Source organism: Stegastes partitus, unplaced genomic scaffold, assembly GCF_000690725.1.
Source record: "Stegastes partitus isolate 25-593 unplaced genomic scaffold, Stegastes_partitus-1.0.2 Scaffold22, whole genome shotgun sequence".
NCBI classification, from domain to species: domain Eukaryota; kingdom Metazoa; phylum Chordata; class Actinopteri; family Pomacentridae; genus Stegastes; species Stegastes partitus.
The window spans coordinates 120568-145657 of record NW_007577753.1 but is presented as its reverse complement, the minus strand read 5'-3'; the positions used below and the strand labels follow the sequence as shown (position 1 = coordinate 145657).

The 25090-nt window shown below is 40.4% G+C and overlaps 1 protein-coding gene across 2 annotated transcripts in view; it reads left to right on the top strand.

Annotated features, from left to right (window-relative positions):
• The window catches only part of enox2 (ecto-NOX disulfide-thiol exchanger 2), a 192579-nt gene that overhangs the window by 144343 nt on the left and 23146 nt on the right, over window positions 1-25090 (top strand). For both annotated transcript variants that reach the window (XM_008294984.1, XM_008294992.1), the window contains 5 exons: window positions 1353-1508; window positions 14360-14566; window positions 17662-17895; window positions 19349-19561; window positions 24139-24245. In XM_008294984.1, coding sequence (XP_008293206.1) covers window positions 1353-1508; window positions 14360-14566; window positions 17662-17895; window positions 19349-19561; window positions 24139-24245 — 917 coding nt within the window. The remainder of the gene's footprint in view (window positions 1-1352; window positions 1509-14359; window positions 14567-17661; window positions 17896-19348; window positions 19562-24138; window positions 24246-25090) is intronic.

Genomic DNA, 25090 nt, shown 5'->3' with positions numbered 1-25090 from the left:
CTTTTTTGTTTTTGTTGTTTTTTTTTCGTAAAAGGCCTGCAAACTTTCAAAACCCAAAGTCCATGCCAAAGGGAGTTATCCTCGTCCCGAGACAACACTGCTCCCTACCTCACTGGAGCACTTTGTTAGAAGTTCGGGCTTTTATTCGGTTACCTATTTATGTCCCCACATAACACATTTGCATAACGCCTGCCTATGCGTTTGGCACGTCTTCAAATAAACAATGACCAGCCTCATTGCAGTCCCCCGTTAATTCCTTGCCAGAGCCGTTTGTGCTGGGGGTGCATCCCTAGACTCAGAGACCCGAGGTCACAGTACATAAACAGCCTTTAAAGAGAAAGGAGCTAGAACAGAGTGCTTCAGATGGGTAGGTGCTGCAGCAATGTACAGTATGAAAACAAGATTGTTTTTTATATATTAAAGCAGGTAAACATATTCTACCAAATCCCCAAAACACAATTAAAAACCTGTAAATGTGCATAGTATGGGCTCTTTAAAATATTTATTTATACTTTTTTCTTTTTTTTTTTAATCTTAAGGTTTGTGTTAGATTCATTACGTTGCTTATTTCAAGATTCCCATTTCATCAACTGCATCTCACAGTCAGCAAATAACACCTTCTGTAAAATTGTTTTAAGCTAGTGTATCAGATTGATTTTGTCACCTCCAGCACATTACGGTGTGGATATAATCCCTAGCAAAGGATTTGTTTTCGTAAGCAGTGCTCCTGTGTGCATATACACAGGTGCATAAGCGCTACGCACCCTGCAGCATAATTGCAAAGTCCAATTCCTCTGCAGGTGATGTTTAAGCACACACACGGAGGGCAGCGTCATTTCCATTTCAAAAAATTGCCCACTGGGACACACGCGTACATTTAAAGCACACGCGGCTGTGGGTGCGTCTGTATAAGTGAGTCCATGTTTCCTCAGCCACAGTGTAAATCAATATTGTAAATAAAACCCTCTCTGTCATGTAAGTTTTACACCCAGCTACATTATCTATAAGGTCATCAGTCAAACAGCAGGAGTGACAGAGTGGAGGAGTGACTCAGTAAAAACTTCTTAAAATATGTATGTTGTTTACGAGATGATTTATTCATGAATGGCTGCGTATTCCATTATGTGTAGGCTGTTTGTGTGTCACTGGTGTTGACAGAAGAATCACTCAGGAAATAAGCACACGATGTGAAATGGAACTTAAAAGATTTAGTATTGGCTCAATTGATATCTGACCGACGGTTAGCTGTTGGATGTGAGTCGTGTTTAGTTTCTTTTCCCTGTGTAGGTGTTACTTCTTTCCTTAGAAGGAACAACTGTGTGATTGTATTCATATTTCTCTCCTGCCTCCAGATTTTGATCCTGGCCTCGGCATGATGGCTGGAATTACCCCTATGAACCCAATGATGCCCGGCCTCGGTATGGTGCCTGCGCCCCTCTCCCAGGACATACCAGTTGTCAAGGAGATCATTCACTGCAAGAGCTGCACCCTGTTCCCCCCCAACCCCAGTAAGTCATAATATTATGCTAATCCTACACCAGGCCCCCCTCACTGCCCCAACCTTTCCTTCAACAAGGGCTTTATAGGAAAGAATCACACTGCTATAGAAGACATCTGATTCTGTTAAATTATCTGGACTTTGGAGGCAGCAGCTTAAAAATTATCCTTAAACTATGTCCAACATACAACATACTTAGTTCTCACAGAGAGGGTCTGGTTCTTATTACTTCATTATCTCATTCTTGCAACAAGGGCTGCACAGTATTGGAAAAATCTGACATTTTGTTTTTCTGCAATATACAGTGACGTGAAAATTTTTTTAATCTAGATGTCTTTAATAACGGTATTTGAAGAGAGTTCTAAAATGACTGAGGTTGATTTTGTAGGAATGTGCATCCTCACTGAAAAAAAATAAATATCCATTCATTGCCTTTTTCATTTGGTGTAAGACTGGCAAAGGCATCCAGCATAGTTTTTTGCTTCGGATAACATTCAGAACTGGCTTTGCGTTCGTCATATAGAGCTTTGTCATGCTGATTTCTCTCTTATAGTCGCAACAACTGCCAGACACTGCCGGCGAAGTACCTGTGTTTGGTTAACATCATCCTTTCTGGAGCCGAAATTTCTTTTTTCATTTCTTTTCCAGACCGCTTTTTTCTTATCATTGTTTCTTTGTTGTCCCTCACTTATTTCACTGACCCTGCGTATCGACAAATTTTGTGTAAATAAAGTTAAAGAAAAACCTCCAATCCAAGAAGCCTTAAAAGATTGTTTAAAGAGAATGACAGCGCAAGTTATATTTTTGTGTCAAACAGCAAAGAAGAAGTTGCAACATGATGTGCCTTATGTAACATTGCTCTTCATGCAGTGCGAATGTTGTGTACATCAAGGTGTTGATGCTGAAACGATATATCGTGCTGCCCTACTTCCAACTCACCGTGTCAGTCAGTCTGGCAGTAGTGATGTGTGGGTTAACTCATACCTGATAACAGATTGTAAAAACTGCAGTTTAGTGCCGATTAAATATTGAGACTACTGCTGGAATTCACTTTTGTTTAGTTTGGTCAGATTGAAACTGTCAGTCATTGTTGATGGTAGATTAACGTACACTATGTGGTTCAGGCATCTAAGCTGGGGTCCCACTGAGTTTAGTCTCATTATTTAGTAGCCACATTTCATACATTTTGAAGCACATTTGATCAAGACTTTCAACTGTTATGTCAATGGTTTTACAAATGTATGCTGTCCTCCTTGTGTGACAGGCACGGTGTTGATGTAATCTCATGTGAGCTGGAGTTACACGGTTACACATTGAATATTAAAGTGAAGGTCGACTTCAAGAAAGATTGTCCCGCAAATCAAATCGCAAGATCTGCCAGAAACAAGAAAATTAGATATTTTTGAGCCCTACTCATAGCCCATGGGTCAGGCAGCTTCGGGTAAACTTAATAGAAACGTCATGGGTTTTGGCAGGTTGGGTAAAAACGGGACAAAGCAAAGCTCTGACTATCAATAACAAGGAAACACTGTGGGCTTTGCTGTGATTCCAACTTTTCTTGATCACTCTCTCTTAAACACACACTGTAGGGTAGCTTGACTGTCAGTAATCTGCATGATCAAACTAGATGCTGTTTCATTTTCTTCTGACATCTATTGCACATCTTTCTGCACCCACACGATAATTTATCAGTAACAAGTAGCAACGTGCAGTCATGGTAGAGCAAGAGGATCATGAAAATGCACTTCTGCCTGTAGGATTCCTGTAATATTTAACATCTCTAGGATTGCTCTGTATGATCATTCTGAGTGATCATCATGTGCTGCTGAAAATACATCCTAAACCAAGCCATCTCTAAAACAAGATAGTTTAGTGGAGACATAACTGCAGATCCAGTTTTTACTATAAACGGTTGGTGTAACCTGTGAGTGGAGCAGGTACCGTGACTGAGGAAATCCACCTGTGCTCAGTTAACAGAAGTTGTATCTTAAAGTGTCTCAAACTCAATCCGCTGCATAAAATTTTAAGGTGTATTTACTCATTGGTGAAATCCACAGTAGTAACCAGAAAATTGCAGTAGACAGAGAACAGTGATACCTGGATTCAATGAAAATGTAGCATTAGAAATGTGACCACTGTGGTTTATGCGTCCAACAACGAAGGTTCGAGTTCTGATGCGTTGTTAACACATATTTTTGCAGCTTTGGCAGTGTAAATTATCTCAGATGATGTGTCAGGTATTACAAAACCCCATCCCACGCACCACTATCTGACAGTTACTTTCTTCTTTAAATGATTTTTACATTAATGGTTAAACTGTGAAACAGTAATAAAATGCCAATCACAACTCCCCAGAGCTGAAGTTGACTTCTTCAAATTGCTTGTTTTGTCCACTCCAGTGGTCCAAAACCTTAAAATAGTACAGTATTTGCTATCATAGAGGATAAAGAAAATCCAGCAAGTATTCACATTTGAGCTGCTGTCGTCATACTGGCTTGAAAAATAACAAAAAAGAAAATAGATGCTGTTTCATTTTCTTTTGATCAACAATTTACAACTTTGCCCAACAGATCTGCTCACTCTTCACTAAATGTAAGAAAAAAGATGAAATAACAAAATGACTTAGTGTGGACGTCAGCGTGTGGTTTTGTTTGGGTGATTCATCTCTGGGAAGAGATTTGAGATTCTGTTCTTGTTAGATGTCATGCCCTAGATTTATATTAAAATTTACCCTATACTTGGTGTTCCAATATTGAAGAAATTAATCAACAATGTCAGCGTAGGAGCTGATAACCTTTGTTGTTGCACTTTATTTTTTTATCCTCTTTCTGCCCAATTGCCAACGTAATCACCGTGAGCCGCATTTGTATTCACACAAGAAACTATGGAAATTTTCAGAGCGAGTCAACTTATATAGTGTGACTAGAAGAGTGCTGCACAGGCTGTTGTTTATATTTATCTCACCACCACCTTCCAATTATCCAGAGTTAGGAGAGAAGTTGTGGGGGGTCCTTTGATTTATCCCACCTTAGCTTTTTAGATTTCCTGCTCCCGAAAAGTTTCTGCCTTGGGACTATTTTCAAACAAGCGTAACATGTCATCTTCAAGGTGAACTAAAACAAAAGCTCCTCACCGCAGTGGCATTTGGGAGTTTACAATCCTTTTACAAAACAAAACATACACTTTTGCATTCTGTTAGGCAAATATTGTTTTTGTTTTTGTTTCTCCACATTCGTAAAGTTGTTTTAAGATATTCTTGTATATCTGCGGTGTGCGTTTTGGCAGAGTATAAGCTGTCACATTATAGTGCAGGGAGAAAAGCTGATTAAAAGTTTTGACTTCACCTAGGAACATATTTCGAGCTAGTCCTCAGGAGCAGAGAGAGAAATGAACTAGGTACTCTGTTCAAGGGCACATATAAACCCTGAGGCTGAGTGAGGGATCAGCTTGTCAAGAAATTACCCAACAACTTTACAGCCTGTCACAATCACTCTCTGACACAAGTGAGAACTTTTTCTGTGTCACATGTGGCCTAGTACGCATTCATTAATTGGAAAATTGACATCATGGCTTAATACCTTGTCTAAAATGATCTGCGCCACAAAACTTGACGCCTTTTCAATTCTTGGTGGTGCATTGACACAAGACTTAATTGTGGACATTTCTTGTCTTTATTCTTACTTTTTACTTTTCTGCCTTTGTACTCTGTCCCACTTACGCTTCGCTCACTTTTTTTGATCTCATCTCCGCTTAAGATCTTTTTGCCTGTCACCTATTTCAGTTTCACAAAAAGCGGTTAATCTCTAAGCCAGGTATTTTGTATAGGGAGACATCTGAGGAAAACTGTCCAGACTTGATCCTTCTCATGAAAGTCAAGTAACTCAGTAGACAGCCAACAGGCATGCTTAATGCCCTGAGAGAATTGCCACTTCATCATGGCGGGTTGATCATGTGTCTCTGTGACTCTTGGAGTTGTGTTGTTGGGGTCAGCAGCTCCTTGCAGTGTCTCTTAAGACAAATTGGTCCCCGGGAAGGGCCAGGTTAAAATCAATTGAAAGACTGGCCCTTGTTTAGTCTGGCAAGTAGGGCTGTTCTCAACCAAAGACAATCTTGGTCAACTGAAATTGTACCTGCTCTTTAACCACACGGTTGATCATGGGGAGAAATAATAGCATGTCATCTCTGAGGCCACAATGAACTGATTGTGCTGTACCTGCTAGCCTTATTGGTCTAAATAGATGACAAAAAAACACATTAATGTCTCACTGCTTTATACTTGAAATGATAAAAGACTCAGAGCAGACCAGCATGCAGTTGTCAAAATCCTTATGATTTTCTCAAAATAAATCTAAACCAAGTTGTGATCCCGGCACAAGAATGGTTGAGGAGTACAACATGGACAAGTTAGCCTTCTGTTTTTAAGTGATGTGAAACTGTTTGCAAAGTTTAAACTTGACTTATCTGCTGTCTGTTGTAAAAAAAAAAAAAAAAAAAAAAAAAAACACCCAGACAACTCCTTCGACATGGTGTTGCTTTGTTTGGAGCTCTCGTAGACATTTAGTAAACATTAAATAACTTAGATTCACTAGTGGGTTGGCCAAGTTCAAAGATGTAAAAACATGGGGATGTCCACATGTACTTTGTTCCTACTGCTGCTGATAATGTAGAGCTTTTGCCCTTATGAAAGCATCATCAGTGATTGTCCGTCCAGAGATCATTTGGTGTATTGGCGTAGACACTATAGCCAACCCGCAAGGTTGTGTCTCGTCACTAATTCTGTCTCACGTGGGCAGAGTACTGAGGTAGATGGGGACTTTAATGTTCCCTTTTTGGCAACTAGCCTTAAATACTAACCTGTGCTATAACAGTTTTCATAGTTATAATTTACAGCTTTAGACTTTGTCACATGTAAGTGAAGATTAAGAATGAGATCCACACAGGTGACTTGATGCGGAAAAGGGTGATGAAGGGCCACTGGGTACTCCGGTAGCTAAGGCACATAATCACTAACATCTGTCCCCATATTACCCGCATTTCCTGTCTGTGTCTCCAGTGTAATAAAGGCACAATTTGAATATTGAAAAAAAAGAAGAGGGAACTGAGCCTGAAGGTATAATTTCCTAATCTGAATGTCTGGGTTCATTCGCAGTCCAGATTCAGAAGAAGCGCATAGTAAAAATGCTGCTTCTTTGCATTTTAAGAAGCCAGGATCAAGCATCTTCTCAGGATGTCTCCTGGATGCCTCTAAGTGAAAGTATTCTGAGCACATCCACCTTAAGGAGACAGTGGGGCGGAGCCAGAAAAAAGCTGCAGGGATTACATATTCCACCTAGACTGAAAATGCCTCAGGATTCCCCTGAAGGGACTGAAGGAAAAGGCTGGAGAGAAGGACGTTTGAGATGTATCTGGACACCTTTGCAGACAACACAATCCTGGACCAGCACAGAGCAGCAGAAAACGAATAGATGGGTAGAATTTGTTATTAGACTTTTTCAGTCCATACTGTTGGAACAACGCATACAGAACCGCTTCATGAAATAGGCATACAAAACCTGCCAAAAATGTCAGGTTATGCAGGATACTACTGTTCACCAAACTTTTGAGCAGAAAAAGCAGTCTGCCTAAAAATCTACCGATCAAAAAATGTAAAATCTGGTTGTTAAGTCAGTTTTATTTTGAGGACATTTTATCTTTTCAGCATGTCTCTAACTACAGCCGTGTTGTCTTCCAGTAGGACAGGGCTGACGAGTTGGTGAGAGGAGAACTTTGATGATAGGCGTGAATCGTTATTTCATACTGCCTGCCATCAAAAGTGCTTCTGGGTGCAAAACAGTGATGTTGGAGGACAAATTGTTAAGAGATGAAGAAAGTCTTTATACTGACAACATACTATAGAGTTGGACTGTACTTCCACATTGAGCATCATTAAGCTTGCTGTAAATTGCATGACGAAAAATGTCCTCTGATACTGTTACAGCTTCACCACTGAGATCACTGGTACAGTAGAACCAGACAATTAAAAGCTCCTGCTCTGAGTGGAAGCTGTATTAGTTTTGCACATGGTTTGTACAGTGTGTGAGGAACAAAGGGAAAGAAACACTGACGTTAGCTGCACTCAGGCTTTTAGTAAATATCACAGCGAAAACGCTGGCATCTCTGCAACAAGGTTGCATATGGTGTCCATGACAAGTAGTCATTACCCTCCTGCTGCACACACTCAACCTGACACCACGTGCAGCATCCTCTCTCACTGACCTTTTAGCTGAGCAACAACAGCCCCTTCAGCCCTCCCCCAACTCTTGTGCTCTTGCCCTCTTCTACCTCCTCAGTTTACATAACCTTACCGTTAATGCGCATCCTCATCAAGCTCTATTCTCTTTGTGTCTTTCTCCCTTTTCTTCAGCCTCACCCTCTGCATTCAACTTTGACTGCTCGTTCACCTTCTCCACTGCCACTTCTGCATACTCGACTATTTTGCGCTGAAGTGGTGTTAGTACAATTTCTCTCTCTGAATGGATGGCAAACATTTGAACCTGTGGACTCATTGTGATAGTCAAATTGGACATCAAACACTGTGACGCCCATGTCTCGGTTGAAGGTATTCTGAGAGAAATATTTTATAATTTTCTTGTCAGAAAGATGAAACTGATTCTTTTGAGTGTTGAGGATAGTCGCAGTGTATCCCAGTGATGCATGTGCACACATAAAGTATTCATACTCCATTTAGCTTGAACAAAGAAGGATGCCTGCATACACTGGTGTTGTTTGTTTGCTCCTATTCACTGTAAATGTAGATGTGTTCGGGGTTAAAGTAGTGCAACATGGGACAATTTTCTTTGCAGACAGTAGTCCAACACAAATACATACAACACATCATACACAAACACAACAAAGGATCCATATCTCCCACATCATCACCATGAATCATTGAAAAGAAAGAGAGACGCACAATGGCAACACTGACAACAAAGGACAATCTGTATCTATGGCTGCTACCTATGAGGACACTGAACCCTCCGCTCAAATAGAAGCAACTGCAACTCAATATGTAAATCTTGTTGAGCGTTCAAAAGAACGTCTGTGCAGTCGAGATGACCCTCACTTCATACAAGTGCTGAATGTCATTAATGGAAGGGAAGTACAGTTTGCCGGTTTTCTCCAGTTTGTTCCTATTTTTGAGACTAAGATTGCCAAAGCAGCAAATCATAGCAGAAGAAAGGACAGACTAATTATTCCTTAAAAATAATAACTGCTGATTTGCCATTTCACAAATAGCATCTGCATTTGCATCAAAATTAAGCTTCTCGTCCAGGACAGTGTCCAAATATTTATATTGGTGCACTGCGGCCACTGGCTCAGCCTTAATCACACTCTGTGAAGGGGTAAAAGGAAGGGACCTCGTCTGAAAATCTATAAATATTTCTCTCCATATAAAGAAATTGTTGGCCAACCAAGACTCACCAGAATTCTTTCATCGGTTAGTTCAACCCTGTGAACCCTGAGCAGTTTCTGGAGTTTTTTGTTTATCACATTTCTCCTCAATGTGGGCTCCTTTTTCACTGCAATATAAAGTCTTACACCTTTATGGAAACAGACCAACCATGGCTAAAAGTAGAGAAACCTCAAAGTGTATTTTTTGCAGTTTGAAACGGGTATAATGCTCTTCTGTCCTCAGTTGGTGTAAGTACGTAACCTAGACAGCCAGCTAAACACCTAAATGGCTCCAGCAATAAAATGACACGTTGTTGTTGTTTTGTTTTTTACTGAAGACCACATTTTCTTTTTTTGTGAAACTGTAGCATACAGAACAAGGAAACATACAGAAGTGCTCTTGCATACATGACTCAATAATCAACTGTGATAGACGTCAGGCATCATCCCCTACACTCCGAGGATAACGTCGGCTGTAGCTTAGCAACTAACGGCTCGCAATATTACCTCACTTCAATACAGCACTGGTAGAAAGAAAATACGCCACTAAAAACTTAAAGTAAATGCAGAACACAATACAACACTGCATTTTATCACATAAACTTACAGATTATTATTTGCCAAGGCTCCCAAATGAACAACGATGCCGAGAGAGGTGGTTCCACATGTTTACGCGTCCCGCGCTGAATTCAACGCAGCCGTTGCAGTCATTTAGCTGCTGCTTACAATCGTTGGCCACTAGGAGGCACTGTTAATATACACGATCAATGTAGTAATGGCGAGAGCGACCCCTATTGGCAGAAAGGAAGAATAGAACCCAGATGCACTATTTCTGAATGAGGGGCAGAACAAATGCCATAAACCATAATAAACGTAAAAATCTGGAATCAACATGTACACTGTTTTTCAAGTGCCCACAGATGTTTAAAAAAGTTGTGACTGTCCGTACAAAAGATGCTTAACTGTTTAATTTGTTTCCATACTTGTCTACTAGCAGCTCAGTGTAAACACATCCTGCAGTTCAGCCTTGTTCAGCTCAAAAATCCCTTAGTTTTTGTCACAGAAACGCAGATTTGTTTCACTTTTTTGCAAACGTACAATACAATTATTTCAATGAAATATCAGGATTTAAAGCTTAGATTTGGCTCATTTGGCAGATGGAACAGCGCATCACAAATGAGTAGTTCGAGGACCATCAGAAAGGTGAAAATCTGACGTTTTTTGTAGAGTATCTAGCTCTGATAAATGGTCTACTTTGAGCTTTAAAAAACAAACTGGCAACATACCTTTCAAAGCAATCAGTACGTTTTTGGGTTCAGAGAGTTAATTGGAAAATATTTCTTCCCATATTGCTGTTCCTCAGCAGGCAGTCAAGTCTTAAGAAGAAGATCTTATATACCGTTATGATGCCATCTGCTTGTCTAGTCATTCTCAGTGATGAGTGATAACTTCAGATTTGGATATCCCTTCACTGTCATGTTTGTGAAAACGTGTTTCTTCAAAAATCAACACTGAAACTGTGCACACACAAAAAAAAAAAAAACAGTTATAACTTCTCAATAAATAGTTAAAAAATTAAACGGCAAATTAATGGGTATAAAGCAAATCATACTGATAAAAAAAAGCACCAGACATATAAGTATAAGTACTGTTTTCCTGAAAAACACCTAGAAAAGTGACTTTCCGAACCAGTCTACTGAAAAATGAACAAATCATCAACAAAAGGACTCGGATAGTAAAATCCCAGTGCGTTCAATTGTGAGATAATTGTGCACACGTGTCATAAATCTCCATGTATACCAGGTAATGCTTAGTGTTCATGGGACGTGAATGAACTAAACGTGTTTACTCACAGTGTGTGTAAATGTAGTTTATCTTGTGAATAACAGTCCTTGGAGGGTTGAAGCCTCCTCGCTGTGGCATCCCCTCGCCCCATGGAAAGGTGTTTAGCCAGTCAACGTGATGAATGGTGATGACCTGTGCGAGTGTAGCAGAGCAGTGGGTGGCCACGCAGACAGCAGGCCGGTGAGACGGGGCTAGACTGAGAATTAGCTGGTGTGTTTGCTTTACAGCTACCGCCATACTCACCCAAAGTAAAGACCATCAGCCAGTTCATTAGTCAGCCATTGTTTCATAATGTCTCGAAGTACAACCTGCTAATTGCGCAACATTCAAAGTTTCCAATAAGTGCAATATAATTCAATACCATTCAATACAGTATTTAAAGGTCTGCAAATAGATTGGATCAGATTGTATGCTATAATGCAGTTTTAAAACACATTTTCTTCTTCGCCTGTCAGTATGTCTTCTCCACTGTTAATTCATCGGCTCTTTATTCTGTCCTGGACCTTGTGTCTACCTTCTCCTTTGGTCCCTCCTCCTTTCTTTGTATTCATTGTCTAAAACTCACAAAGAGAAACTTTCTAAAACTGATGTCTAGCAGTGACATTTGTGTGGTAGGATTTCCACCGTGCATTGTGAAAAAGCTGCTTCCTCCATCCTCATCTTGCTTTCCTTAGCCTCAGGTTCACCTGCTTGTTTTTGCATAAAAATGCAATTACTTGGACTGTTCACAAATGCTTTCACACATTGTATGATATCATGTATTTATTGCAATCTGAAAATCATGAATAGTTCATCTGGATGTTGTTTCGATTTAATTTGCATAAAATGTTCTCTTATGATAAGCAGGAGGATTCAGTATCTCGGCATGTAGCTGAGATGACATGAAATTGATTTCACTTTCTGCTAAGTCTTAAACAGTTCCTAGGTTCAAGCCAAAACAACTAAAAATTTCCATTGCAAAAAAGAAGTTACAAAATATAAGCTACGACGCGGTACGTTATTGCTGCACTGCACCTGTTCTCCTATCTCTGTCCTCCCTGCTCTATCAGCCACTCGTGGACTGAAAAGGTCAGTTAATTTGGAACTCTTTGTTGCATCTGCCAACAAAGCTTTTTCTTGCTATCGCAAGCTTTTTCTGCACCACCTTTACTTTTTCTGTCCATCTCAACTCAAAACTAGTTTAATCCGCCAACTCTAGAGGTCAAGGAAAGAAACTTCAGTCAATATTTTTGCTTTAACGCTCACATTTAAAGAAAAGAGGAGGCAGAGCCAGGGATGGGTTGTGGTATCTTGTGTGTGAGAGTGCGATAGATGCAGAGAAAGTTAAAAGAAAGGGACAGTGCTGGCTTGGACACGGGGACGTAAAGTTTTGTTGCAGCTTCAGAGTGCCACATGCAAGTACAAGGAGTTCTGACAGCAGGGGATTATGAGACGATAAATCTTTTTAGCCAACAGAAAACTCTGACTTTGGATCGTTATGTTTTCACAGCTTTCACAACTTTTTTTTATTTTTTTGAGGATCACAAATTCCAGACTTTTGTTTTATTTATTATAGATAAGCAGTGCAGCCATTAGTGATTTAAAGGTTATTGTTGCCCAGAACTATGGCTTTAAACATTTATTGGCACCCATTTATAAATTTCTAAATCCAGCATCTTATTAAGAGCCAAAACAATGTCAGCTGAATGTGAAGCTGAAGTACCAGCTCACTACCAAGGTCCTCCCTTCTTCGCTGTGTAGAATAAGATGAGCCTGCTGAGCAGCTCCTGCTTGTATTGTCTTCTCATTCATTCTTTCATTACTCAACATTTGTACTACAGATCAAGATGAAACTGGAGATCAGTAGTACATTTTGCTCTCTGCACAATAGTTTGTCATCCCAATTTCCTGTTTTGTGTCAGGGAATTGCAGCAAAGGCTTACAACCCTCTTCCTCCTTCTGTCTGACATTACACAAAATCTGTTGCAAAGTCTGACCTCAGTGCACCTAACCAGTTCTGAAATCCTTCTGATCACACTATATTAAAGCCCCAAGACATCTACATGACTCCACTTGATGCTGATCAACCCAACCCTCATGATACATCTCAGGTGTCATCCCAAGTTCAACCCCAGTTCTTTTCAGAGTATTCACATCTACAGGGACAAAAGCATCGGTAACTGAGATTGCACAGCTTTTCTAGCAGACATCTAGAAATGCAGCATCCTCAGCGTTCTACTGATTAGCTGGTTCACTCCTCATAGACCCCACTAATCACATTCATCATGGATGAGAAGCCTGATCTATTGGAGATTAGATCAGTCAACACTCATCTGTGTTGAATAAGTGATTTCTGCAGTGCAGGGGACCTTCCACATGAGAGGATTTGCAATCACTTTGTGGCCAAAAGGATTTCATTTTCATGCATGGAATGGTGTGATATTAACATTTATCTAACAAAAAAACGATCTGAACATATTGCTCCAAGATATCATTATTCATGCATAAAGCTTTATCATTTTTTAGGTCACAAGCGCTAAGTTTTAAATATGACTTAATTGAATTTTGCAGCATCAACCTCCAAAATGTAGTCTGTTTTTCAAAGTCTTTGATTGTGTTATATGCAGATTTCGTCTTCTACTTTAAATGTTGTTGTGACCCGGACCTTATTATTCTCAGCCTAAATGTGGAGACTGACCTTTAGGGCCTTTAAGAGATTTGTCATTTCTGCCTTGTGGTTACTAATTTGGTTTTGTCTTTCTTAGTCACTGTTTGTGGAAGGGTTGCTTTATTTTTATTTTTTTGCTTTATTGTGGAAGTCTCATTTTTGCAATTGCTGTAGTGCCACTCATCCTTCGTAGGAGGCTCTCCTTCGTTGTTTTTGATAGAAGTTTTTATTGCACATAATAAGTCAGTTTCTTTTAATATGGGTGGCTTTCAGTTCCAATATATTTTCGTCTAAATGTTTGACTTTTATGCATGTTTGATGTATAGATGCACCCCGTAGGCAGACTAGATAGTGTAAAAACATTTTAAAAACAGAAAAAGGCTTCTTTTTATATTGGAGCTACACGTGCAGGTTTTTTTCTTTTCTTTTCTTTTCTTTTCTTTTCTTTTCTTTTCTTTTCTTTTCTTTTTTCAGACAGCATAGCATTGTTGCTGTCTGCATTTCCTTGTATTGACGTTACATATAAATATAAAGCCCACACGCCTAATACTGTGTTGTTCCCTCTTATTCCGTCAAAGCAGCTATGACCCATCGGGACCCCCTCTTGAGGTGTCCTGTGGTGTTTGGCTTTCACTGGGATTTTATGTTTCTTCTTGTGTAAAAAAAAAAAAAAAAAAAAGATAAGAAAATCCTGGTCCTCTTTTTGCCAAAACGTGTAAAATACAAACAGTTGTTACTACTGACTACTGTTTATATTGTTTTCTGCTTCTCAAAGATCATAATTCATGCCCAAAATTCATTTAAATTTGTCTCAGACGGCTACATAATTTCTCGAATTGTGCGTATTTCAGTTTATTTTTTCCTGTTTTGACTTTATATTTCAACCTACCGATTGTTCCCACATAACTGAATATATTCTCTTTTGTTCCTCTAAACAGACCTTCCCCCTCCAGCCACGAGAGAGCGCCCTCCAGGGTGTAAGACGGTGTTTGTCGGCGGTTTGCCCGAGAACGCCACCGAGCAGCTCATCATGGAGGTCTTCGGACAGTGCGGCGATATCACCGCCATACGCAAAAGCAAGAAAAACTTCTGCCATATCAGATTTGCTGAGGAGTTCACTGTGGACAAGGCTCTCTTCTTGTCAGGTAATAACTCTAAACCCTTAATCTTATTCATAAGGTTTTGTATGGATGTAATATTTCAGTGTATTTCTGTCAGTTTAAGCAGCACTCAGATAATTGCAAAGTGAGCGCCTGGAAATAAATATTATTTTCCATATATTATATAACTCCCACAAAAGACCAACTGTATCAGAACATATGTAGTTCCTTGATTTAAAAAAAAAACTTTCCTTGAGGAAAGTTGTGCCTGGTAAGAAACTATCAGTCGCAGAACTTGAGCTGTGTGTGCTGCCATCTGTCAGTGAAAGGTAAAGATTAAAGTGTTAAGAAAAATTAGTTTACAATCTGCAGCTTAATCTTAATTATGGATGCCATGTTTTTTCAAGCATTTCGAATTCACTAGAGCTCTGACTTGTGCATTCAGTGCTCATCAGAGGTATTGTATTATTTAGAGCCACCTGCCATGCCAAGCTTAAGACAAAAATATGACTTCTCAAAGATAAAGTTGAGATAAATAAAACAAGGGGCCGCACCACTAAGGAAAGCAATATTATTATTGAATTTTTAAAGATATTTCTGTTAGCGAAATCCTTAAAAACATTTAGAAACTGTAATTCTGATTGAGGAAAATGCATAAAGAACCAGTCACTTCTGTGTTAACTATTGGCAATTCAGGACATTAACTACACAGAGTTGAACTACAGCCTACTAAAGAAGAAATAAATGACCGTCAAGTCAGAAAAAAAACATCTCTACTGCTAACCATGTGGCTTTTAAATCCTTTTCTGATCATTATTTTAAGCTGCAGCTTCTAAACTGCAGACATGTTAAATCTCTCAAATTGATGACCAGATATTCTTGCTCGGAGAGAAGAAGAAAAAAATCGCTTGACCCTGCAGCTAGTTCAGAAGTATTCCCAGCAGCATTGTGTGGCCATGCATGTGCAAATGCGTACGTGTGTGTGTGTGTTTGCTTGTGTGAGAATAAGTTTGAATGAAAGGTCCCTTGATTTCGTCCGCCTCTATTCCCGCAGTGAGATGTGGGAGCGGAGGGCCCTATATTAGAGTGATGACAGAGCTGTGTAGTTTCCCCATAAATAATACCCCACCCACACACACACACACACACACACTGTGCAAACAACAGTACTCTGCAATGACACACACTCAAGCAGCCCCAGCACATCAAGATCCCCTCATATGAAATATTGAAGTTGTGGTAGATTGGGAGCCTGCAGCAGATAGAGCAGGCTGGAGTAGAAACCACTGAACTTGCACTCATTTCTTTTCCTGTTTGCACTGGCATCCACCACTGCCCCCCTCGTCTGCTTTGATGAGAGTATGTTGGGCCTCTGAGTGAATCATGCTGCGCATCATTACCGTGTCCAGTTGGAGCGCACACGCTCGCACACGGATCCGATCACGCACACTGGACACATTCTCTGATCATTTCAACCAATTAAATCACTAAATGGCCATGATTTCACTTCAATCTGCAACCAGCCATTAGTGAAAATTGAGTAAAGAGGAGAGAGTGGGGATAAGAGGGAAGTAGTGGGATGAAGAGGGGGGTAATGAGAGTTATTGTGGTTTTTCGGTGACACTAGAAAAGTAATTGGCCTTCCCAAGTCTTGTGTTTTGCCAAGAGGATGCAGGCCCGCGGTCCTCCACAAAACCCTCTATCTTGTCAAACACAGGCTTCCAATAAGAAAAATGGGTAATGACAGTGGTGCGAGAGATGTGGATAGACAGGTAGATCCCTCCCAAAAAACTGTGATTTGCTCTGTTTTTTTTTGTGAAAATACAAATTGCGGACGGCGATAGAAAGCGGCTTTCTGTTGGCAAAGAAAAGAAGCCACATGACATAAACAGACTCCGGCTCATTTGTGTGCCTTTTTTTTTTTTTTGCCTCATGCTCCTTTTTCCTATCTTGCTATTCAGTTCAGTCAAATTCATGCCCTCGGGCGTGTTTTTCATCTACATTTTAACAATGTATGGTGTTCCTAATTCATTTATTCTATTCTTTTTTCCCTTTTTTAAGCAGCCTTGAAGATGTGAGCCTTACCAAATCACTGATAAATAAGCATAGTTTAATAAGAAACTGATGTGAATAGGAAGTGGGAAGTTGACAGCTGTCCAAAATTAGAGGCATTCAGGCATTGCATTGCTGCAGTGGTGTGAGCTGGAAGCTACATAACCGTGACTTCCTTAGTCAGAATTTGACTGGGGATTTTTGTCACATGTCACCCTCTTCTCTCTCTCGCTCTACTTTTTTTTCTTGCTGCTCTCACCTGTCAAGTATCTAATAACAAGGCTAAAAGGCTACAGCTTCACTGGCAGCTTCATGAGACTGTTCAACATAGCATCATGTAGATAGCACCCCTCTAATTTTACCAAATACCTATATTTGTATGTCCTGAGTGATTCAGGAGGGGAATCGAGGTTGAGTCCACCATTTTGTTCCACTTCAACAATGGAAAATGTACAATGCGCTGTAGTTGGTATATCTTAACTAAATGCAAAGTCAAAACCAAAACTGTGAATGAAAAATGAAATAAGGAAAACCAAGAATGAGTTTTTCCAAAGTTGAAACCTCCAACTTGATTGCTCCTTTAAAGGGCATTTAAGAGTTCAGTTATTTGTCCTTGGATGCGTGTGTCCAGAGTGTCATGACTAGTCAGGTGGAAGTAATGGTGTGTGGGTGCTTATCTGGCATCCAGATGATTGAATTCAGCTAGTCAGCTGGCTTTAATGGACAGTCCCACAGGTGGCCACACAGTCTTCTACGACCTTCCACAGTCTCGCTGGGCTGGACTTGCCTTTGTTGCATCTTTGCTGAATCTAAGCTGAATCTTCACAAAAGTTTTAAGGTCCACACAACAAAAAAGCAGCTGGAGTTTCAGCTGCCTCTAACATGACAGAAGCTGTCCCTTACACTCAGCGCTGAGATACTAATTAAAGAGTATCTTATTTCACTGTGTGGAAATAATCACATTTTGCACACTTGACTCATTAGGTTCCTCACAGTTCGATCTGCTTCTCCCCGTTATTTCTGCTTATTCCTTCTCCCATTCTCTTCTTTTTGTTTTTTTTGGGGGGGTTATTTTGGTTTCTCCCAAGGTTATCGTATCCGTTTGGGCTCCAGCACAGACAAAAAAGACACTGGCCGACTCCACGTGGACTTCGCCCAGGCCAGAGATGACCTCTACGAGTGGGAGTGTCGCCAGCGCATGTTGGCCAGAGAAGAGCGTCACAGGCGCAAGATGGAGGAGGATCGCCTCCGGCCGCCATCCCCTCCTCCCATTGTCCACTACTCGGAGCACGAGTGCAGCCAGCTGGGAGATAAGATCAAAGGTAGGCACTGATGCTGGCAACCTGTGATGCATATGTTATGTAAAATATGCAGGATATGGTAATACAAACATAAGAAACTGAGCTTGATTAAAGAGGAAAACCTTTGACACATGTGGAATGACAAGATTTATTTTTTTTTATCACATTGTTATTGAGAAAATAAAAGTGAAAATGGATTTGATGGCACTATCTTTGTTCATGCAAACCAGAAACTGATAAGGTGGGGAATAAGGGAAAAGAGTAGCTGAATATATAGGTGCTTGCAGAGGGAACCCGATGATGGCCAGGGTATTACAAGACCAGCCCTAAACTGCTTCTGCTACATCTGACAGACTAATTCTGATGTTCTAACAAACTTACGAAACGTGTTTACAAAAGATGCAACACAAAGGCTGTTGAACACATTATATCGGTTTTGCTCCTTCCTCAGCACATGCCGCTCTCTTATCTTGTCCGTTCTCCTCTGCTCTCCTCTCTGCTCATCCTTTCCGTTTTCTCTCCTCAGCTCTCCTTTCTCCCTCTTCTCAGCTTTCTGTCGAGTTTCTGGCTGAATAAACTTGTTTCACTAATGAGCAATGACACTTCCAGGTCTCAGTCACAGTTGCCTGATAACAAAATGGCTGTGACTTTCTGCCTCTCTGCCATCTGTGTGTGTGTGTGTCTTTTTCAGCTCTCCCTTTGCTGGCCTCGGCAAAAAAGAACTCCAACGTTGCACCGTTTTAGCCAAGGATTTGTTTCTGATCACTTTGGGCTGCTGTTGTGAAAACACACATCCCAGCTATTTGCTGCAGACTTAGGTTTACTCTTTCCTGAATCTTTACCCAGAGGGGAAAAGGGATTTGGCCGTTTCCACTTCCAGTTATATTCCTGTACTCCAAGCCCAATTCCTCCTTTTGATGACAAGAAGCTTACAGTGAAACATTTTACCCAAACCACCTATAAATTGGTTTCATCCCCTCTTTTTATGTCTTTGTCCACGTCCCTCAGCTGTCATTGAGGTCCATAATGTTGTTTTGTTACCAAATATATTAGAGTTTGTCATATTTACAGGTGTCTTTTTCCTTTTCATCCAGCAGCACGGATATTTCTCTTTCATTTATTCTTGTTTTATTTTCCAGCTTTTAATGTCACTTTACTCATATCAGGAATTTTATTTGCTTTCATCTCAATGAGAGAAAAAGGTTTTAACACTATATTACATGTATTTACCTGAATATTATATGAACTACCTGCTACTTACCAGAAAGATTCATCATTCAGATCATTTGCAGCCTTGTGGAGCATAACTGAAAAGTGTTTTTTTTTACAGTGTTTTCGAATCTGTCTGTTTTGCAATCACCCTTGTTGCTTTCACCACCTTAACTGCTGTGGGTCTGTAGAGGAACATGTACTTTTACTTTCCTGGTTACCTACAGCGTGACCCTTTCTTTCTGTGTCCCCACCTCTTGGCCAGACGACGGAAAGTTTGCTGAAGCGGTGCGTGTGCTCTTGACCTGGCTAGAACGAGGAGAAGTCAACCGCAGGAACGCCAACAACTTCTACTCCATGATCCAGTCCTCTAATAGTCACATCCGCCGGTTGATGAGCGAGAAGAGTCAGCATGAGAAAGAGATGGAAGAGGCCAAAGAAAAGTTCAAGACCGCTCTGTCTGGCATACTGGCTCAATGTGAGTCTTAACAATCACACATGCAACAGACTTGGATGTATAATGCAATATATATATATATATATTATATATATATATGTATATTCTATATATATACTGCAGATAATCTTTTGTTTAGGCCAAAGCAACAACAACAGCGCTTGTTGTTGTGCAGCATATGTGCAGGAGGAGGATAAAGTGAGCCGAACCTTTTCTTGGCTAAGTTTTGGTTCAGAATAAATTTCATTTTTGTGGGTTTAATACACAGCACACTAACCATACATAGTTTACAGCAAGGCAAAGCCAAAATCGAAATCAAGACTGTGCCTGGAGTACTGAAATCCAGTAAAAAAGTAAGTATAATGTTGTTCACAGCCTGTCACATGATGCACAGAGTGTGTGTGCACGCTATTAAATACTAACACAACACTCAGTACATACAAAGGTTATTGAGCTTAATAGCGTCATAGAAGCCATCTTGTGCTAATTTGTTGATCGGAGGATGGCTTAAAGGTAAGTTTAATTTCTTTCCTAACAGCAGGGATGTCCCTCTAGACCATCAGGGGTCTCCTGCTCCCGTTTCATTGCTTTTAAGACACAAAATATCTTTAAAAATCAGGGAGGTAAAAAATGCTGATATTGCTGTTGGCATTCATGGAAGAAGAGAAGACTGGAGGAGAATATTATTAAGGCTGCCTTCAGATGAAAGTAGTAAGTAGCACAACATATTTATTGCAAGAATACAGTGGAGGCCAAACGTTTACAGTAAATGTATATTTAGGTCTGTTTAGCTGATTTAGAGCCAAAGGCAAAATTCTCCTATAGCAGCCGGCTTTGACAACTTTGGCTCTGCAGCTGCCAGTTTACACCACAGCCTGCTGCACTTTGTCTCTACATGCATTGTAAGTACAATGTAAATGTCTTTAGTTTGCAGGTGTTTTTTTCCCATATTGTTTATTGGGTAAATAATTCACACAGAAGACATAGAAGGTGAGTGCGTATTTGTATGAGCCTTAAGAGAGGTAGACCTGCTGACCTCCAATTAGCCATCCTTAATTATTTCCTGCTCATACAAACATATTCCTATTCACGACTTTCCGTTGGTGCATGGCTGGTCACATTCATAATGACGCAGAGACTGGCCTCCTGTGGGGAGGTTTAAAAAGTCTCATCTGGGAACAACTCTCTGTCATGACAAACACAGTCTGTGTGCTTTCTTACATTGGTCTGTCTCTGATGGAATATGTCACTTCGCAGGATTAGTTCATCCCATAGACTGTATAAAAGATGGACGTAGCTCCCGTGACGTCACCCATTGGTTTCTGCACTGAGAAAATGAAGCCAGGGTTTTGCTGCTTCCTGGTTGACATCTTTGATTTTTGGAGCCAGTGACCCAAAAATCGTCGGAGGGGGGCGGAGCCATAGGAGCAGCGATTGGTCAGACGGATTGAGAGGCGGGCCCTGTCTGCCCGCCCACATTTGCCGCCTTCTGCTCACTTCGTCTGCATCGTCGCTGCCGACTGTCAATCAAACCAGCCACGCCCCTTGCCCCGCAAAATTTTGACAATTTTTTAAAAATTTAGTATTGATTTATTTTCAGATTGGCCACCTGATCTCTGGATTTGACTATGAAAACTAAAAAGAAAAAAATCCTGAGCTGTAGGAATGCGGTATTTCGTGATCTGTGATCACTTCTTTTCCAATTCAAGTCTATGGGAGCCAGGGCTTTTTGGAGCCAGCAGCTAGTGGACGTAGTGATATTGTAGTTTTCTGACACTTCCGGGTTGGCTTCATTTTTCAGGGCCGGTTGCTACGTCCATCTTTTATACAGTCTATGGTTCATCACAGTCACACACACACACACACACACACACACAAAACATTTTTGTTGATGCCTCGCCATGCATGTAGTTTTTATTCTTATGTGCCCAGGTTTTGAGATACAGTGGAAGTGCAGAGAATTTCATTTGTGGTGCTCAAAAAATACTTTTCAAAGACTCAAAAGCATCTTGGCTTTCCAGAAACAATGTCCTTTCTTTTAAGATAATTCAGAGACTTCACTGTGAAGAGCCCCTATTTGAAGTACTTTCTATCACCAATGAACACAAGTAGAATACAAAACTGCTTTCTCTCTCTCTCACACACACACACACACACACACACACACACATATATATATATATATATATATGGGTGGGACCTTAACACATTATGATTAATTAATTACAACAAAAATAACGCGTTGGATGTGCTTCGGTAGTATGCAAATTCTTTTTTGCACAAGTTGCACAAAACCACGCTCTTGTCAAGGTTTCCATCAGGCAGTTTTTAAAAATGAAACTTACCCTCCATCAGTCCAAGCAATGCACTCTCATCAGATTCCTCCATGTTTGCTGTTGTTAGCGTAGCGCTGATGCATCTTGTGCATCAGTGTGATCGGTGGACCATGAAATTGGGCACTGACAAACGTTCCATGTTGCTTGGATGCAAACTGCGTCAATTTTTTTAATGCGTTATATTTGTTGTAATTAATTAACTGTAATTAACGGTTTAAAGTATTTTAGGGGTGGGACTTAAACGCATTATTTTTGCGTTAATTAACGTGTTAAAGTCCCACCCCTAATATATATATATATATATATATATATAAACATACATATAAGTTCACCAGCCTGAAAGCTCGTCTTGTACCCAAGCATTTCTCCTTTCCCATCGATCTGTTCCATCAAATTACAGGGTGCTTGGAAGATGCTATTGATCTCTCAACTGTTCTATCTCTTTTCACCCTGCACACTCACACATACATACACACTTTACTGATGGTCTTATTGACGACTTTATGTGTACATTAGGACCTCTGAGATACACAGACCACCCATACAGTTCTCCATGACCACTAATAAGGAAGTTAATAAGGACACGACTCTGCTGATATACTGCAGTTAAGACATCGTCTGACACAGGACACATAGACCCACAGCAACTGTCATCATACACATCACATGTAGGATCAGTGGAGACCTTAGGGTGAAAGGTTTTGGCTTGTTGCTGCTGCTTATAAGCCACTTTGACCCAAAGAAGCTCACTCAGTTCAGTCCTGGATTAAGTGTTGACATTGTAACTGACGTGGTAGCCCCAGCTGTGCTGAAGGTTTAAGTATCAAGGCTTGAAGCATGCTGCTGTTCCTTTTTAAAAGAAAAGAGGCATCAGCACAGGGAAAATAAATCAGGAAAACTTCAACAAGGGGGTGTCCTTGGGCAAGGTTCTTACCAGCCTACTTCTGTACTGGAGCTGCGCAGTGGTCAACAGTGGTCGACTCAGAGTAGGTTATTTTTGGCAGCTGGCAGTTGCTGAGCAAAACTTGCCTCGTTAAATAATAAGTCTGCAGCCACACGAGCAGCACTGAGCCTGTACTTATGCTGTGTTCACATCATATCAGAGTAATTTCCTCTTTGAAATAGTGCTCAATTCAGCATCCAAGTTGTAATTATGGCTGGGAATGTTAAATTTTATGAAAACTCTGACTTGCTGTAAAGGTGCGGAACAGCTGGCGGAAAACAACTGAATGTGGATGCCAGAGTCTGTTGTTCAAGGCAATATCCTAAAATGTAATAGATAGAACACTATGTTTAACAATTTTTTTTAACCTAAACTCAAAAGTCAGATAACCATCACTCAAGGTTATTACATTTTGTTCAAATGTGTAGTTATCATTAATAGTTTTCGTAAACACTTTACTTGGTCATGTTATTTAAAGAAAGGTATTGACTGTGTCCTACCATTTGTTGTTCTTGTTTATTCATTACGAAAGCTAGAATCTCCAGTAATGTGCAAGACACTACAACACAAAAAGACAAGACGTGTTCAGCTGTCAGATGATGTGAAAGCTTGCAAGCCGTTACTACTTTACATCCAACATGATGCGAACAAAGCGTCACATCCAGGGGATCTTTGTCAACATAGTGCTGTTTACCAGATGTAATATTTATCATGTATATTTGGTTATACATGAACATGATTTGACCATGACTGTCTGTTTCAAACTAGTTGTTGTCACAACATTCCACTCAAATCTGCAAATGCCAGCCTTAATTATGGCACTACAGCATAGCTCAGAGGACCATCACAAAGATTCAGCCTTTCGGTACTACCAGTGAATTTCATGATCTCATAGTTTTTTATTTCAGTGTGGACGTACCCACATTGCTTTTTTTTTTTTTTTTTTGCTCCCCAGCTAAGCTGCTAGTGCGGCTAATAAAAATCAGTATTAGAAGATGTACAGTTTTAAAGGGCACTTTCTGCATAAATCAGTATATCATATATAATTAAAGTGTGCTGGATGAGTGTATGATTTATTGAAGTTTTGCGTGTGGGGGCTATCTAATCAGCCATCCATAAGATGATGCACGAACATCAGCTGGTAAGTAGAACGCACACATGCACATACATATAAACACACACACAAACACACGCACACGGTTCTTTACACCCCTAGTTGACTCCACTTTCTCACTCCTCTGCTCCTTCCCAACTGCCCCCTGTCTTTCTCTCTCTCTCTCTCTGGATGGTCTCTGGTCCTTCCCTGCATCCCGCCACAGTTGAACAGATTGTGTCTGTATTCCAAGCTGCTTCCAAACAAAAGGCATGGGACCATTTCTCCAAAGCTCAGCGCAAGAACCTGGACATGTGGCGCAAACAAGCAGAGGTTAGTACACTTTGATTTCATCCTGTTGTTCACATAATTTATGGAAAATTAGACTTTATCCCATTTTGCTCTACACTTGTGTCATTTTAAGCTTCTTTATTTTTCTATTGGTAGTTATAATGCTTTCATTAGGGCTACATAATCACACTCAGAGTGAAACAAAAGGTGATAACAATAAAGAAATAATGGGAAAGTGCAGAGTCCTTTTTGTAGTAAGTACTTTGAATAAAGCAAGGCTACAGAACAGGTTCCTGCTCACTCCAACCACTGTGAGATCCAGAAACAGACTGAGGTCCAAACCTCTGCCCTGTCCTCCTCCTTCCCCTCCCTCACACCCCTGTCCTCCCCCGTGAAGGGATACAAGCTGCTGGGTGAGTTTGTTTCCATCTCTAAGGGTGTCCAGGACACAGGTAAATCTGTACAAGCTTCCCCCCTCCCCCTCCTGCATCAATGAATGTGAAGAAATGTTGGGTAAACAATAAAGGAGGAACATCTTGAAACCTAAAAGCATATTCATTTTCAAATCTAACAGCTTTTTGTCATCCACTCTCTGATCACCATTTTCTCTCCCTGCCAAATGGAACATTAACTGGCATGTTGATGGGTTGTATGTAATGGAGGGTTTGAAATGTGTTGCAGTCCTGGGTCTAATGGACCACATATGAGCATATTGGTAAGTTTCTTTGAACATAAGTATGAAAAATAACTGATTTAAGGTGTAATTTAGAGACTATTAAAGGTACACATGCACTGTAATAGCAGAATCTCACACGGCAGAGGCAGCAATCAACTTGTACAAAAGCTTCTATTTAAAGGTAGGTGTTGCAAAGCAAAATTGTTGCTCT